The sequence below is a fragment of the Furipterus horrens genome, unplaced genomic scaffold (assembly GCF_987537825.1).
Source record: "Furipterus horrens unplaced genomic scaffold, mFurHor1.1.pri manual_scaffold_2, whole genome shotgun sequence".
In the NCBI taxonomy this organism is placed as follows: Eukaryota; Metazoa; Chordata; class Mammalia; order Chiroptera; family Furipteridae; genus Furipterus; species Furipterus horrens.
In genome coordinates, this window is record NW_028327172.1 from 61678918 (window position 1) to 61696532 (window position 17615).

The 17615-nt window shown below is 36.8% G+C and overlaps 1 protein-coding gene across 3 annotated transcripts in view; it reads left to right on the forward strand.

The window, feature by feature from the left end:
• DLG2 (discs large MAGUK scaffold protein 2) overlaps nucleotides 1-17615 on the forward strand; it is a 725256-nt gene that overhangs the window by 221342 nt on the left and 486299 nt on the right. For all 3 annotated transcript variants that reach the window (XM_090265790.1, XM_090265791.1, XM_090265792.1), the window contains exon 6: nucleotides 5511-5647. In XM_090265790.1, coding sequence (XP_090121916.1) covers nucleotides 5511-5647 — 137 coding nt within the window. The remainder of the gene's footprint in view (nucleotides 1-5510; nucleotides 5648-17615) is intronic.

A 17615-nucleotide genomic window follows, 5' to 3' on the forward strand; every position in this document is an offset into this window, starting at 1 on the left:
ATGTAAGTCATAGTCCCTTCTGGGCTCACATAACATCAGTACTGTGAGAGAACTTAACAGGTTAAATCATGTCAATGTGTTTAGGTAACTGTTTTTCAAAACAACTTGCGAGCTGTCTAGAGCAGAGAATTTTTAGTTATCAAGCATCTATTATATGCCAATTACTATAGAACATAGACATACTTATTTCCTCATTACAAATTAGGAGTTTTACACAGTTAGTAGGTGAAAGAATCAAGTTGCAAGCTGGTTGCGCTGTTTCCTAGTCAGAGTTCACCTGAAGCAGGGTTCCACCGTAATAGTTATCAACTCCAACTAACATCCCTCATTTCTCAGCCGTCCCTCACTCATTAAAGCCACCAGCTCCATCTTTAAGGTGAGGCTTTCTCAGAGACATATCATTTTTCCTGTCTTCTTATATTTATGTTTTTATTCATTTTTATTTAATATATATTTATGGGGTAGCTGCAATAGTCTTCCTTTATTCATGGGGGATATGTTCCAAGACCCCCAGTGGATGCCTGAAACTGGATAGTACTGAACCCTGTATATAGTTTTTTCATATACATAGATACTTATGATAAAGTTTAACTTAGAAATTAGGCACAGTAAGAGATTGACAACAATAACTGGTAATAAAGTAGAACAATGATAACAATACACTATAATAAAAATTGTGTGGATATCGTCTCTCTCAAAATATCTCTCTGTACTGTATGTACAGCATGGATGCACTGGAAAAAGGGATGATTCATGTCCCAGGTGGGTTGGAGCAGGACAGTGGGATATTTCATCATGCTGTTCAGAATGGCATATAATATAAAACTTAAGAAATATTTGTTTCTGGGATTTTTCATTTGCTATTTCAGATGGTGGTTGACCATGGATAACTGAAACCATGAAAGGCAAAACCACAGATAAGGGGTACTACTGTATATAATTGGCCTTGTTCTATTGCATAGCATAAAACAGACAGAAGTCCTTGCCATCATGAAGTTTCCATTTTCACCAATGACACAGACAGAAAATAAAATAAAATATATACATGACTTAGGTAGTATATCACAAGGTAACAAATGCTAAGAGAAAGTGAGAAGTAGAGCAGAATAAAGAAGTGGGGTGTATGGTTAGGGGAACAGTATTAAATAAGTAGATCAGGTTCAGGCTCCTAAAGAAATTGACATTTGTTCAAAGCTCTGAAGAAAGTGGATCCCAGGAAGAGGGAACAACTAGAGCAAATGCCCTAAGGAGGAAGTGTATCTGGCATGTTCTAGAATTATCAAGCTACAAGTGTGTCTAGAATGGAATCCAGGCAGGGAATGTTAGCTAATGAGGGGAGAGAATGATCCTATCATGTAGACAGCCCGCCCATGCTTTTACAGGTTGTAAACAAGGAACACCCAATGCCTCTAAACTGAGCGTTTGGATTTGGTCTTTTTGCTCAGGAGTCCTAGCCTACATTTGTCTTCATAGAGTAGTCCTCCAAAAATCCCTGACATCCTCCGAGTTTAAAACATTGCTTCATCCAAGTTCAACCACACTCACCCATATGAACACACTCATCGATCATTACTTCCATAGTGTTTCTGGTCAATCCATTCTTTTCCATTATGTTGACCATAGTCAATAGCAACAATGTATAGTATGTACTCAGGGGAAGTTTGTTAAATGAATAGATGTATGAGTGAGTTAGTTAATTAATTAATTAATTAATTAATTAATTAAGGTACATTAAATCTTATAACATAGATGGATACTCCCACCTGTAAATAAACTTGTATTCTGGATGTAGAAGTAAGCTACACATTTACTTATGTTGAATTAAATATCTGGAATATGGTTGAGTGTTAAGTGTCAATTCTTTTTAAGTGTATTTGTGTTCAAACAGAGTAAGAGAAATCAGGGAATTCTTTAGTTCTGTACCTTCAGTGACTTTCTCTGGCTCTCACTAAAAATATTTTGCTTCACCTTGAGTAGAGTCACCAGTTAGAAAGTATTGAAAACTAATCTCAAACATAAAAAAGGAAGTTACTTATTTTCAGTGATATAATTTTGTCTATGAAATTTATAGTGATTCAGTTGTCTTGGTATAATCTTTAACTTCAAATGTCAGCTACATAGTTATTTCCTTTGTTGAACTTAACCTTGTTTACAGTGGTAATTTGTTTCCTTAGCTCTTCTGTAACCCAAATGGTCTGTAGCATTTACAGGTTGTCATAGTGAATGTAAATCAAAGTCCCTGGATTTGTTTTAACCTTTTCTTTCTACAGTATGGAAAGACTTCTTTACTACTATAAGTGCAGCAGATTGATCCTGGCATGTGGCTATGAAACTTTTATAAATGTATTTTTAAACTTATAAATACAAAGTAATAGGGTTAGAAAACATGAGCTGATATGTATTTGAAATTTCATAGGAAAGGCCAGTTGGGTGCATTTTATTTATTCTGAGTCATCATTTGTTTGATAAACAAATTTTTAAAATCTGAGGCAAACAAATACATTTATAGGTTTGTGGAATTCAAAACATCAGTAAAAAATAATTACCCACTTTAGTAGGAAATTAGATTATACTGATTTTATTTTTTACTTATTTATTTTTTATTGTGAGCCAACAATCTATTTTCAATTACTTGTCCTGAGATCCTACATTCTTTTAGCCCAGTTATCTTTTGTTAAAGTGTATTTTATTGATTATATTGTTACGGTAGTCCCAATTTTTCCCTTTGCTCCCCTGTGCCCAGTAACCCCTTTCCCCAAGCAATCCCAACCCCCTTAGTTCATGTCCATGGGTCATACATATAAGTTATTTGACTTCACCCTTTCCTATATTATTCTTAACTTCCCCCTGTCTATTTTATACCAACCAATTATGCTTCTTAATCCCTGCACCATTTCCCCATTTCTCCCCCTCCCCCCTCCCAGCTGATAACCCTCCAAATGATCTCTATACCTATGATTCTGTTCCTATTCTGATTTGTTTAGTTGGATTTTGTTTTCATTTCTTAGATTCAGTTATTGATAGTTGTGAGTTTGTTGTCATTTTAGTGTTCATAGTTTTGATCTTATTTTTCTTAAGTAAGTCCCTTTGACATTTCATATAATAATGGCTTGATGATGATGAACTCTTTTAGCTTCACCTTGTCTGGGAAGCACTTTATCTGCCCTTCCATTCTAAATAATAGCTTTGCTGGATAGAGTATTCTTGGTTGTAGGTCCTTGCTTTTCATCACATTGAATATTTCTTGCCAGTCCCTTCTTGCCTGCAAAGTTTCTTTTGAGAAATCAGCCGACAGTCTTATACGCACCCCTTTGTAGGTAACTCTCTGCTTTTCTCTTGTTGCTTTTAAGATTCTCTCTTTATCCTTCAACTTTGGCATTTTGATTATGTGTCTTGGTGTGGTCCTTTTTGGGTCTAGCTTGTTTGAGACTGTGCTTCCTGGACTTGTATGTCTATTTCCTTCACTGAATTTGGGAAGTTTTCCTTCATTATCTTTTCATATAAGCTTTCAATTTCTTGCTCTTCCTCTTCTTCTTCTGGCACCCATATGATTCAGATGTTGGCACATTTAAAGTTATCCCAGAGGTTCCCAAGCCTCTCCTCATTTTTCTCAAACTTGTTTCCTCATTCTGTACTGGTTGACTCTTTTTTTCTTCCTTATATTTCAAATAATTGATTTGAACCCTGGTTTCCTTCCCTTCACCATTGGTTTTGTGTGGATTTCCCTTCATTTCATTTAGCATAGCCTTCACTTCTTCCCTTATGTGTGTGCCATACTCAAGCCTGTGAGCATCTTTACCACCAGTGTTTCGAATTCTGTGTCTGTTAAGTTGACTATCTCCTTGTCTGTTACATTAGCTATCTCCTCATTGCTTAGTTTTCCCACTGGAACCTTAATCCATTCCCCCTTTTAGGCCATACTTTTCTGTCTCCTCATCTTGACAGGCTTCTGTGTTTGTTTGCTTCTGTGTCTTAGATTATACTTATTTTAATTGCCCTACCAACTGAAATATATTTTCCATTTATTTTAAACAACTAGTATAGTTAATTTAACAAAAATCATTTTATTTCAAGTATAATTTCAGATGTTACTTTATAATTTACTATGCCACTATTTCTCCATTAACTAATTGTTTATGCCATCTTAAGAGCACATAGCCCTACTCGATATTAACTCAGTAAAAGCATAGTGAAATGAAGTATTTTCAGAAGTATTTTTCATCATTTTTATATAAAGTGTCAAAAATGTTTGATTGTTTTATCATAAAACAGGTGTGTGAGTTTTTTAAATTAGGTTACTAAGTATATGTAAACATTTTTTCTCATAAAATTTTTTTAAGCCAAGTAAGTTACAGAAATTTTCTCTTTCTACTACCAAAGCATTTTATTTATATCTATCTTTCTTACTAACTTGCATATTAATCATTATAATTTAAAATGCAGTAAAAATATATGCTACAAATATTATGCTGAATGTATATTCAGTTGTATTCTGAAAAAGACTTTTTATACCTTTAAAAACTTCACAAGTCATTCTTTTAAAATGACTTCAGATTTTAATGTTTTTATCATTCCATAGCTTTATATAAATAAAAGTTTTGTAAGCTACAATACAGTAAAATTTATCTCTCAATATAGAAAATTGCCATGTTTAAAGTGATTTGCTATCCTGTACTATATTATAAAAATAATAAAGTCAAAACATATAGTCTTTTTTAATTCTTAAGAATTTATTAGCAAGTGCTGAGCTGGATGGAGGAGGGCAAATGGGAAAAAAAAATGGGATAACTCTTAATAGAATAAGCAAGAATAAAATAAATAACGTATATGGGGGTAATCTACTTTTGTGTGACTAGCCTCACTACTAGTTAATAGCAGTTCTAAGTGCCAAGAAATGTGAAAATATGACAAGGTCAGAGAAGAAAAACAGGAATAGCAAGCATCTAGTTCCTTATCTTCTCTCTGAGATTATTGCTCAAATGCCTAATGTACCCTCCTCATGGCTCTTGTCTCAAAATTTGGGGAATTTACAAACAGTTCTACTTTTAATCCTGAAATATCAAAGTATCCAGATCTCTACCCAACTCTTCTGTTCTCTATGCTGGAGTAACAACAATGAGCTCATAGACTCAATGTGAGCGGGACTGCACTTGTGTTTTGCCTGGCTTACTTAGGATCCTTTCACACACTTTTGCCTGATCCCTACTGCACCTGGTCAGCTGTTAGGAGCTGATTAAATGGGGAACAACAATAAGTGTACAGTTATAAAGTGGAAAAAAACTAACAGCCACATGGGATTGACTATAAGAGCTTTGCCTCATTTGGCATTATCAATGTCTTCAGATATTTAAAGAACAACAAATCAATTTAAGTAGAACCTTTACTATTATTTATTGCTATTGTAATAAATTGAGGATTAAATTTTTTAGAGTATTGAAATGTAGCTAATAGCATTTTTTTTATACAAAACAAAACAAAAACAAATTTTTTTTTCTGCTTCTTCCCCGTAGGTTTAGGCTTCAGTATTGCAGGAGGTGTGGGGAACCAACACATTCCTGGAGACAACAGCATTTATGTAACTAAAATTATAGATGGAGGAGCTGCACAAAAGGATGGGAGGTTGCAAGTAGGAGACAGACTACTAATGGTGAGTGTGACTCAAGCAAAACTATGTGTATATTTGTAAATCTCTTGTTTCCCAATGTATGAATTTTGGTTGGTTCAGGCTGTCATAACAGAATACCATAGACTAGGTGACTTAACAGAAATATTTTCTCAGAATTCTGGAAGCTAGGAAGTTCAAGATTAAGGTTCTGGACCATTCAGTGTCTAGTGCTATCCCTCATCTGGGTTTGCAGAGACTTCTGTCTTCTCTGTGGGTCCTCACATGGCCTTTGCTCTGTACTTGTGCAGGCCCATCAGTCCTACTGGATCAGAGCTCCCCCCTTATCTTAACTACCTCCTGAACATCCTATCTCCAAATGCAGTAATATGGACAGTCAGAACTTCAACATACAAATCTGCAGGGAGGGAACACAATTCACTTCATAGCAGTGAACATAAACAGAAATACAAAAAAAGTAAGAGCAGATTTTGTGGTAAGAGATCTCAAAAGTACACATGCAATTGTATCTGACTTGTTGACATTTTAAAAACAGAAATCTAAATTTCCACCAGCTTTCATAGATACATAAGGCACAGAGATTATATGTTATTTTTCCAATGTAATCTAATTATTATTTGCCGGAGAGACCTAAAACGTGACTGCTAGAGAGGTGAGCTTTGCATAACAAAGGGAACAACACTATCTGGTTTATTGTTAAGTATATTTCTTTGTCTCTCTGTGGTTCTTTGTTCAGTGAAGACACAGCCCCTAATTTCCAAGAATTCATAAACTGAGCTCTGGCACATGTGTAAATGGATCCTTTCCTCCTCTCCCCTCAGACAACATTACAGCTATTATATCTGCCAGCTGCCCACATGCTTCCGGAGCTCTGGAAATGATTGATACCAACATATGGCCACTCTTCCTAAGCCATAGGGTTATATGATAAACTAAGGTAACATAAGATAATTATAAGCAGTAAAACTGCTTCATCTCTATTTACTCTCTTATAACAAATATATACAATAATAATCAAATACTGAAAATTAAAAGAAGATCGCTCTTAAGTAAGATCAGTATATCTAGTCATATCTAGCTTCTTGTCTGCCCTTATAATATAGAGCCTCCAATGTATAACTGCAAGGAGCCATTATCTCCAACACTTTTAAGAAGAAGAATTTCTAGAACACATGCAAGTGTTATAGGTTGAACTGCAAAGTTCATTGTGCCCACTTCCCTGTTCTAGTCTCTCTAAATTCATAGTTGCCAATGATTTTTGTATTGAATTATTAAGATAAGATCTTTATAATATTCTTGATATTTATTTGGCTTTAACTATTTTCCATGTACTTTTAAAAATGTTTTTCTATAATTCTCACAATGGCCTATTTTATATAAGCAAAAGGAAACTGAGGTAGAGAGCGATTTACTAACTTGACATGGTCAGATAGTTAACAGTGGACATAACAGGGTTTAAATCCAGGCAATCTGGCTTGCATCCATGCTTGTGGCAAATAGGCATGGTCTTTGCATTTGTTTCCTAGAATTTGTCAGTCAATTCTTTCCTTCTTTTAGTTATCATTCAGCCACTCATCAATTCATTTACTTAACAAGTCATATGTTGAGCACATACAATTTCCCAGGCAATAGCCAGCACTCAGAAAACAACTCTGGCTGAAGAAAACATCTGGTCAAATTGGATGGACAAAAAGTATAGCATTAAGGACTTTAGTCAAAGTTACAACTAAGAGTTTTTGGCTTTTTTACCACCTGAAGTTACTATCATTTTATTTTCTTTTTTTAAATCACTTTAATGAGGTAAAATTGACATGCAAAAAACTCTACACATTTAATCAATATAACTCCATGAGTGTAGGGAGAATTATACACCCATGAAACCATCACCACCACTAAGGCCATAAATATATCCATCATCTCCCAAAGTTTTCTCATTCTTATAATTATTATTACTATTATTATTATTATTGTTTTTTTCATTATGCAACAGCTCTTTATTTACTTTATGTAGGATTAAAGTTATATATTTCTTCTTTTTATTTTTTATTGCTTTCTTTATGGTTGTCCCACATGTTTCCCCATTGCTCCCCTCCACCCCACCCACCCCTTCTCCTACAGTCAATCCCCATCCCGTTGTCCATGTCCATCGGTCATTTATACTAGTTCCTTGATTAGACCCTTCCCCTTCTTACCCCCTTCTCTTCGTCCCCCCTCCCCCCTTGTCACTGTTAGTCTACTCCTTGTTTATATGCCTCTGGTTCAGTTTTGCTTGTTTGCTTGTGTCGTTCATTAGTCTCCTGTATTAGGTGAGATCATATGGTATTTGTATTTCATTGCCTGGCTTATTTCACTAAGCATAATTCTCTCTAGTTCCACCCATGTTGTTGCAAATGGTAGAAGTTCCTTCTTTCTTTCTGCTACATAATACTACATTGTGTAAATGTACCACAGTTTTTTGATCCACTCATCTACAGATGGGCACTTAGGCTCTTCCCAGCACTTGGCTATTATAAATAATGCTGCTATGAACATAGGGGTGCATAGATTCCTTTGAATTGGTGTTTCAGGATTCTTCAGGTATAATCCTAGCAATGGAATTGCTGGTTCAAAAGGCAGTTCCATTTTTAGTTTTTTGAGAATATTCCATACTGTTTTCCACAGTTGCTGTACCAGTCTGCATTCCCACTAGCAGTGCACTAGGGTTCCCACGCTGTACCAGTCTGCATTCCCACTAGCAGTGCACTAGGGTTCCCATTTCTCCGCATCCTCACCAGCACTGGTTCTTTGTTGATTTGTTGATGATGGCCATTCTGACTGGTGTGAGGTGATATCTCATTGTGGTTTCCATTTGCATCTCTCTGATGGCTAGTGATGTTGAGCATTGTTTCACATGTCTTTAGACCATCTGTATGTCCTCTTTGGAGAAGTGTTTGCCCATTTTTTAAATTGGGTTGTCTGTCTTCTTGGTGTTAAGCCGTATAAGTTCTTTATATATTTTGGAGATCAATACCTTGTCTGAGATTTCATTGGCAAATATATTTTCCCATATGGTTGGTTCTCTTTTGATCTTGCTGATGTTTTCTTTTGCTGAGCAGAAACTCTTTAGTTTGATGCAGTTCCATTTGTTAATTCTTCCCTTTATTTCTCTTGTCTTAGAAGATATATCAGTGAAAATATTGCTATGTGGGATAGCTGAAATTTTCCTGCCTATGTTTTTACCAGGGTTATATCTTCTTGAAGGATTGTTCCCTTAAGTATTATGAAATGTCCTTCTTTGTCTCTTTTTATAGCCTTTGTTGGGAAATATATTTTGTCTGATATAAGTATTGCTACCTCAGCTTTTTTTTTCATGTCCATTTGCTTTGAATACTTTTTTTCCATCACTTCACTTTCAGTCTGTGTAAATCTTTTGTTCTGAGGTGGGTCTCTGATAGACAACATATATGTGGGTCATGTTTTCATATGCATTCTGCTATCCTATGTCTTTTAATTGGAACATTTAATCCATTTACATTTAGGGTTATTATTGATAGGTATTTATTCATTGTGTTACTCTCCCTCTTTCTTTTTCTTCTTCTTAATGCAGGCCCTTTAGCATTTCTTGCAATGCTACAAATGTGTTCTTTGAGCTTTATTTTGTCTGGAAAATGCCTTATTTCACCTTCCATTTTGAAAGACAGCCTTGCTGAGTAGAGTAGTCTTGGTTGTAGGCCTTTGTTTTTCATTGCTTAAAATATTTTTTGCCATTCCCTCTGGCTTGTAGTGTGTCTGTTGAGAAATCAGCTGAAAGCTTTATCAGGGCCCCCTTGTATTTTATTTGCTGTTTTTCTCTTGCTGCCTTTAGGATTCTCTCTTTGCCTTTGAATGTTGCCATTTTACTTATGATGTGTCTTGGAGTTGGCCTCCTTGGATTCATCTTCATTGGGACCCTTTGTGCTTCCTGTACTTGTGAGACTTTTTCTCTCATGTTTGGGAAGTTTTCTGTCATTATTTTTTCAATCAGGTTTTCTATCCCTTGCTCCTCTTCTTCTCCTTCTGGTATCCTTATGACATGGATATTATTGTTTCATGTTGTCCTGAAGCTCTCTTAACCCTCTTCATTCTTTTTCAGTCTTTTTTCACTGGGAATTTTTTTCTACTTTATCCTCTAGTTCACTGATCTGATCCTCTGCTTCCTCTAGCCTGTTTTTTATTCCTTCTAGTGTGTTCTTCAGTTCAGAAATTGTATTCTTCACTTCTTCCTGGCTCTTATTGATAGTTTCTATGTCCTATTTAATGCTGGTGTAGTTCTCAGTAAGTTCCTTGTCCTTTCCCTGGAGTTCTTTGTAGTTTCCCTGGAGTTCTTTGTAGTTCCCGTGGAGTTTGTTGTAGTTTTCTCTGAGTCTGTTGACTTTTTGAGCTTCCTTGTTACCATTGTTTTGAATTCCATGTCTGATAGAATTTCTCCTTTCCTTTCAATGGAGTGTTGTTTCTTTGTCTCCCCATTTTGGTGGCTCTTCTTGTTTGTTTCTGCTTAGGTGGATCTGCTTTTCTTTCCTGCCTTTGTGGTGTGGCCTTCTGTGGTAGGAATCCTGTGGGATTTTGGTTCTGGTTGTTGTTGTGTTGCTCTTTGCTGGGTCCTTCCCTCCAATTAGCTGACTGAGAGTCACTCCACCCACCTCATCTTATAAACAGTTGTTGAGATGCTGCTAAAACAGAGTTGCAAGTCCGGGCCAAGTAATTTTTCCAGGAGGGGCTGCTGCTCACCCTCCAGCTGATGCCACTTGGAGGGGAGTAGTCTGCTTAAGTGATTTCTCCCTTAGCACTGGGGATGAGTGTGCACTGGGATCTGGTCCACTGCTCCACCAGCTCTTTCTGCAAAACCAGCCCCAAAAACTTTTCCAAAGCACCTCTAGTTCACTTCACCCTCCTTTGGCTGCAGCCCAGGGAAGGCCAGACACATGTGCCCCCACACAGGTGCGGCCTGGCAGGCAGGCAGGCCAAATGCGCCCCTGTGAGTGCACAGCCTAGTGTAGCCGGGTTGGCCAAATGCACCCCCACAAGTGCACTCAGCTTGGAGCTGGTGGAATGCTCCCCTGAGAGGGTGCAGCCCAGGGCACCCAGGAAGGCCAAATGTGCCCCCACAAGTGTGCCCAGTTCCAGACAGGCGGGTCAAATGCACACTTGAGTGGAGACTCAAGTGTTCAGCTCAGGGTGGGCGGGCAGGCTGCCTGAATGTGCCCTCCCCAACGGAGTGCAACCTGGGGTGGCCGGGAGGGCCAAACGTGCCTCCACAAGCGTACTCAGCTCAGGGCAGGGTGGCAGGCCAAAGGCGCCCCTGCTCATGTGCAGAACCTGGGCAGTGGGCCGGGATGCGCTCCTCAATAATCTCACCGTGCCCCTAGCCTTTCCTCCCCAGTCAGCAAAAAAACAATCAAACCAAAAAACAAAAAATAACAACAAAGAAAAGAAAAACAAAAAAATTACACCGCTCCTTGCCTCGACTCTGCCAGCAGGCACAGCCTCGCTCTCCACCCCGACTCCTCTCAGGGGAAGCCAAGGGGCATTGAAAAGTCTCCCTGCACACCAGCTGCAGCCCTGGAGCCAAGCCAGCCAGAACTCCCCTTTCTCCTTGGTCTCCTAAGCCGTCTTCACCAGACAGGTCACTCTGAGACAGTCTCCTCTGCCACCAGCCGCCCCAAGGCTCAACTCCCGCCAGTATCCAGATGTTAACTGAGATGCTCTGTCCACAATTAGCCAACACTCCCGACAGGTCTCGCGAGCAGGCAAGCGCAGCCTCCCGTCACTCCTCCGCCATCTTCCTTCTCCCGCTGCTATTATTCGTGTGCATATGTGCTAAGAACACTTAACGTAAGATCTAATCTCAGCAAATTTTAAGTATATAATATGGCATTGTTAGTTACAAGAACTAAACTGCATAGTAGAACTACGATTTTTATTCTTAAGACTTTCTGGATTTTTTTTGTTTGCTTGCTTTGTTTTTGTTTTTGCCTTTCATGTAAAAGCTTGTTCTTAGGAAGTTGTGTCTTTTGAACCAGAAAAGTGTTTCAGGAGTGTAAGACCTAACAAAATTCATTTCAAGAATATAAATTTTATAGTTTGTTGACTTAGGAATGAAAAAAACAGATACCTATCTTCTACATAATGATAAATTGAAATGAAGAGGACAATTTTATTCTAAGGAATGAATGACTACCATAGATTATTAATGATGGGATCCATGACTCATTGTTCTGAAAGTCTGTTTGTAGACAGCTTTTCCAGTATTTCTTCAATTGCTGGTATTGTAATGTCATTCTAGATGTTGATTTCTAAGGGTTCTGTTAAAGTTCTAGCTTTATTTCAAATCCTTAAAACAAATCCATAGTTAAGTAATTCTTTCAAAGGATTTTTAGGCATTATGCTATTATTCTATTACCATTTTCTTGATATTTATTGTAGATACATGATTTCATAAATCGCTGTGACATAATCCTTATCTGTTTTGAGTGTTAAAATAAAGAATAGCTTAATAAAATGAACTTTCAACAGTAAACTTCTCTTCTATAAGGAAAACATAATTATTACTTCCAAGGCAAGTGTCAAGTTGAATTTGGAAATAAGAGAAAAGTATTTATTTTATAATATTCTGAAAGAAAAAATGACTGTGAGGGAGAGAATAATGAAAAAATTATGGAAGCCACCCAAAAGACCAATTATTTTGCTTTAGCCAAAAAAATATTTATTCATGTTCTCCCCCTGTTGTTTCTTCCCACCTTCTCTTCTCTTTACTACCCTACATTCATGTCTTTTTTAGCTTCCTCATCTTCTAATCTCCTCCCCCAAAGGGAGTATGAATAATTTAGACTCTGTGATTTACCAATTGAGCCACCTGGCCCCATTGATTACACCAACCTTAGATAAGAACCAAAAGCTGTACTCTCTCTGCACATGGTACTCTCTTTCCTACCACCAACATACTGCTTCCATCTTAAAGAGCTCTTTCACCTCCAGCAGCCCACACAGTCTTCACTCCAACACTTGAGAAATGGATAGAACAGTCATTACTATTATTATTCTTTTCCAGAAAAGAAAGGTGGAACTCAGAGCAGGCAAAGAAATTTCAAATATTACTAAACTACTAAACTGTGAAATCAGATTCAGACCTAATATCCATGTCCTAAATCCACATTCCATTTACCGGTTTACTCAGCCTCTCTGGTCCTCAATCCAGGTTACACATTTTAATATTGTGGTGAGTTTTTGAACCTGTGGATCCCCAGGTTTCAATCAATCCTGAATAACCAAATTAGAATCTCTGGGGTAGGAGCCACATTTCATTTTTTAAAATTTTTCTTATTTTCTAAATGATCCTAATTGCATCCAGGTTAAGAACCATAGTCCAACCTTTACCACTGTACTGCTTCTCCCGAGGATTACTTCGTGGGGTAATACTCATTCCAGCAAGCTGGAACAGCATCATTTAGCAATTGCCAGTAATGGACTGACAGGCATTTACAAGTAGTTCACCCTTAAAACTCTGTCCCCTGCAGTTAGAGTCACTTCTGGAACACCAGAAAAAAATATATATGGATAATTGTTTCTCGGACTTCCTTCTAATTTTTTTCAAATGTGAAAATTACAGTGCAGTGCCATTGAAGTGACATTTTACATAAGGTTTAAAGCATTCCACTACATTGTTGTTGCTGTTTTCTTACTTATATACAGTTTAATGACCCTATTTATAGAACTTGCTCATAGTTATATATTGATGCCTACTACAGAGTGGTGGTTTTAAAATTCTTTTAATAATATACCCCATCTGTAAAACATAAAGTTGCCTTTAATATATGTATATTTCTCTACTTTAAATTGCACACATATATAACTATGCTAAAATATTATGCACATTTTAAAACATATACAAAAATAGAAAGAAGAAAATCAATGTGACAAATATTAATAGAAATTCAAATATTTCTTTCTGTACCCAGTGAGTTCCCAGGGGCTCATATTACACTGACCACTCCTGTAGAGGAAGATGGAGACAATCAACACTTCACTGTCACTATCTCTTTCTCTATCTCTATGAAATAAGATTAAGAAATGCATCAGTATTTCATTTAGGAGAAAGAAATTTACACTGCTGGAGCTCTCATTTTGTCCCTTACAAGTTGATGTGCCCTGGAGCTCACATTCTGTTCCAGCCTTTCATCCTTATACCCTATGCCTGACACAGAGAGACTGTCCCATAATTGTGTGTCATTGGTTGAATGACCTTCATTTCCTATCCTTTCTTCTCTGACTCAACACAAATGCATCATTCTCCCTATAAAATAGGGAATGTTGATCACTTTTCCTTTGGTTTGCAACGTTGTTATTTTTAACTTATTTAGCTTATTATGTCAACACTTATTAAATATGTAATATTTACAGTGTACCAGCTGGGGGTTTGCAAAGATGGAAATGATTTAATCATTGTCCTTGAGAAGGTTAGTCTCTGGGGTGGGAAGAGGCAGGAAAGATGAAGTGCTGTGCAAGAAGGTTTTCATTTTCACAGAAAGAACACTGAACAGGGAGAAACTATTTCCAGTAGCAGGATCAGCAGAAGCATTATGTCTGACTGTGATGTTTTATTACTATTTATATACTGCTTTATAATATACAGTGTTTTTTTAAGGTTCGTAGTATTATTCTTTCCTTGTAAACACAAGTAAATCTGTATTATCCATGCTTTACCTATAAGAAAATTAATGCTCAATAAATAAGTGAACTGACCAAAATTCTAGGACTTGAAACCAGATCTGATTCTACAGTCAAACTTACTCTCATTATACCAAGTTTACTTTATTTCTAGAAACATCTAAAGTTAAAATATGGCTAATTATTTTAAATATATTTAAATCAATTCACTGAGCATGAAAAATCACTTTCCTTCTTTCCTATTCCAATTTTGATCACTCATGAGACTTTGCTATGTGTATTTCATAATGAAGCCACTGCATTTTATGTTTTTTCTTATTTAAAGTTTTTCTTGTTCATTTTTAAAAATAGAGTGAATTTTATTTTAGCAATAACTAATACATGATCACTGCTGAAAAGAAAACTAAGAATGTATTTATTATTCAAAGGTAACCATTATTAGTGTTTTCTATTTATTCATAATTATCATTTTAAAAATCAATTTTATTATGAGAATTAATTTCAATGTCCTGCAAAGATTTTCGTCTTTGGTTTATGCATATTTCTTTTCATATCATTGACAATACTACCTTAGATTCGTCCCCTTTTAAATTTAACTTATAAGCTAGTGGTCAACAACTTCGTTACCTTTTTAAAAAGTTAATTTTGGAGTTTGTCTTATTTTTTACTTTTTAGTTTTTAGTGTTTCTAGCATGTTACATTTCCTCATAGTATGTCTCAGGTAACTTTCATGTCCCTAATCACCTCCCAGTGTGTCCCACCACAGGGGTGTTCCTGAATGAATACAGAAAGGTCAGGATCTTGCCATCAGTTCTTTGCTCATTTCCTCCTTATCAACACCCTCTCCTGCCACCACACCTCCCATCTTTGTGCTGTCACATATATATTTGCTGACACTCATTTGAATTCTTACCACACTTGCCATATTCCCTTTTTGCTAGTCCCCTGGCGCCTCTTCCTTAGCTGGTTGCCCTCTTTTATCTGCCTCGTCCTCAGACTCAGTGCTCCCTCTTCTATATGAGAGAATGAGTCATCTCACCTCCAACCTTTCTCTCTTGGCCTCAGGCCATGTCCTATTGCATACGTCCTAATGGACATACAGCCAAGCTGCACATATGCCCCCCACCCATGTAGCACACACACTCCACGGAAATACTTCATTCAAATGCACATGATTTTTTTTTTTCTGAAACCAGGCCAGTTGCTCAGTGTTCACCATTATACGCAGATACTGGGCGCAAAAGAAAAAAAACAATGACAAGAGCAACTAGCCAATCACTATAATGTCCCTTCTCTCTTCGTACAATCAGCTGCAGCTGTAGGCCCTTTATCTTGAGAGTTCATAGGATAATGCACACACGTAATTAACCCAAATAAAACTACTTTCGTGAAAAAATTTGAAGACTTCAGCACAAAAGAGCACTTTTTGGTTCAGATCCTGTACTATTCTGAATTTAAAAAAAAAAAAACAAAACAGAAGCCTCATCAACAGTACCCTAATTAAACTCATCAGTTCACAGATGTTTACAGGAAAATGCTCAGCAAAAAAAATTTCACCAAGAATTTCTGTTTCCTAGGAAGAGAGATAGATGATGGCAATAGTAATACTAATAAGAGCCACCATTAATAAGTACTTCATTGTGCGTGTCACCCTACATAGGTCGGTACATTTAAGTCCATCACCCTCTGAGGCACTGATTATTATTATACCTATTTCACAAATGTCAAAACTGAGGCTAAGAAGGTGAAATAAGTTTCCAGAGTTCACACAGCTAGAAAGGCCAGGACCAGGACTCAGATCCTAGTCTGCATGACTCAACCGCATTTACTCTTAATGACTACATTCTGTTGCAATATCAGGACCACTCATTCCATGAATGAAATCTGTGTAAATTTCCCAACACTTCTTTGTCACAAGTAGAAACAGACTGACCTACCATTATTTTAAACTACTTTTATTTCCCCCAATATCCATTCTTTCCCTACTCCTCATCTCCACCCATCTTCAATTTATGCTTTCTGATCTGAAGATTTTCCTTGTGGTCTTTTAGCAAAGTCATTCTCAGAAAACATGCTTGAAGGAAACATTTTCTAGACTGTTTCACTACCCACCTTAAGAATGGCAAAAGTGCAATTTAATAATCACTGCCCACATTTCTTTTTCACTGATAATCTGATGAGCTGTGTTCTTTCTGTACCCTGGGGAGAGAGACAATGAGCCCTTGTCAAAAACAGAGCTCCTGTGCCACTTGTAATCTAATCCAGTTGGTTTCTAGCCTCTGGGATTTTTATCCCTTGATTTGCCATGCCCTCTTTGTTATGCCAACAGATTCCTTTTCAATTCTGTATTATCGATGTAAGTGTTTCGGGGCTCATGGTCATAATATTCAGAGCCACCTTAGTTTAATAACTTTTTTAGAGAGAAAACACCCACTTCAATACATATTTTAAACTATATTATGTGGGCATCGTTTATAAATATAAATGGTATTGTCCTAAACTATGTGATCAAATATATAAGCTATGTTCCATTTTATTTATTTATCTTTTAACTATGTCAGTGTATTTGGAGGATGCAATATAGTCACCACTGGATTAAGAAAGAAGTGTAATGATTTCTTAGGCTTATTTAACACTTAAGAATTTGTTACTTCTTTATGTAAACTTGGAAGGAGACTCTGTTCTTTTCAAGGAAGAACAAATAGATGATGCAAGCACTGGGTTTCAATGAAAGCATGTCTCCAAGGGCAGTCTCATTTTCATTTTTTCAAGACTGGAATCCAGCTGATGGCTTTGCCATCTGAAGATTGGGTGACCTCTTTGTTGCAAGCTGACCTCTTTAAATATCAGTTTTTCTTATCTATTAAATGGGCCTAATTATTAAGGCTTGTCTCATGGAATTATAACCAGTTTTGTTATATGATTTATATCAAAACATATATTTAGTACACCAAAAACATATGACATGCAGGTGTTAAATATTAGCTTTTATTATTATAGCTGTTATTTTTTTAAATTTATCCATTACATAAGGGCTGCCATGATCAACTATGTTTCTCATGCCTGTAGTCCCTCTAGGTTCTCACTTTCTGCATGTGCCTATTCTATCCATTCATTCCTTAAACAACTGTGTTCCTAAAATGTATTAGAATGTGAGTTCTAGGGAAGCAGTATAGAGGAGTAGTTAAAGTATGATCTCTGGAGCCAAACTGACTGGCTTTTAATTATGCCTCTACCACTTACTAGATCAGTGACTTTGGGCAGGTAACCTCTTGGAGACAAGCTTTTCTCAACTGTAAAGTGAAGGTAA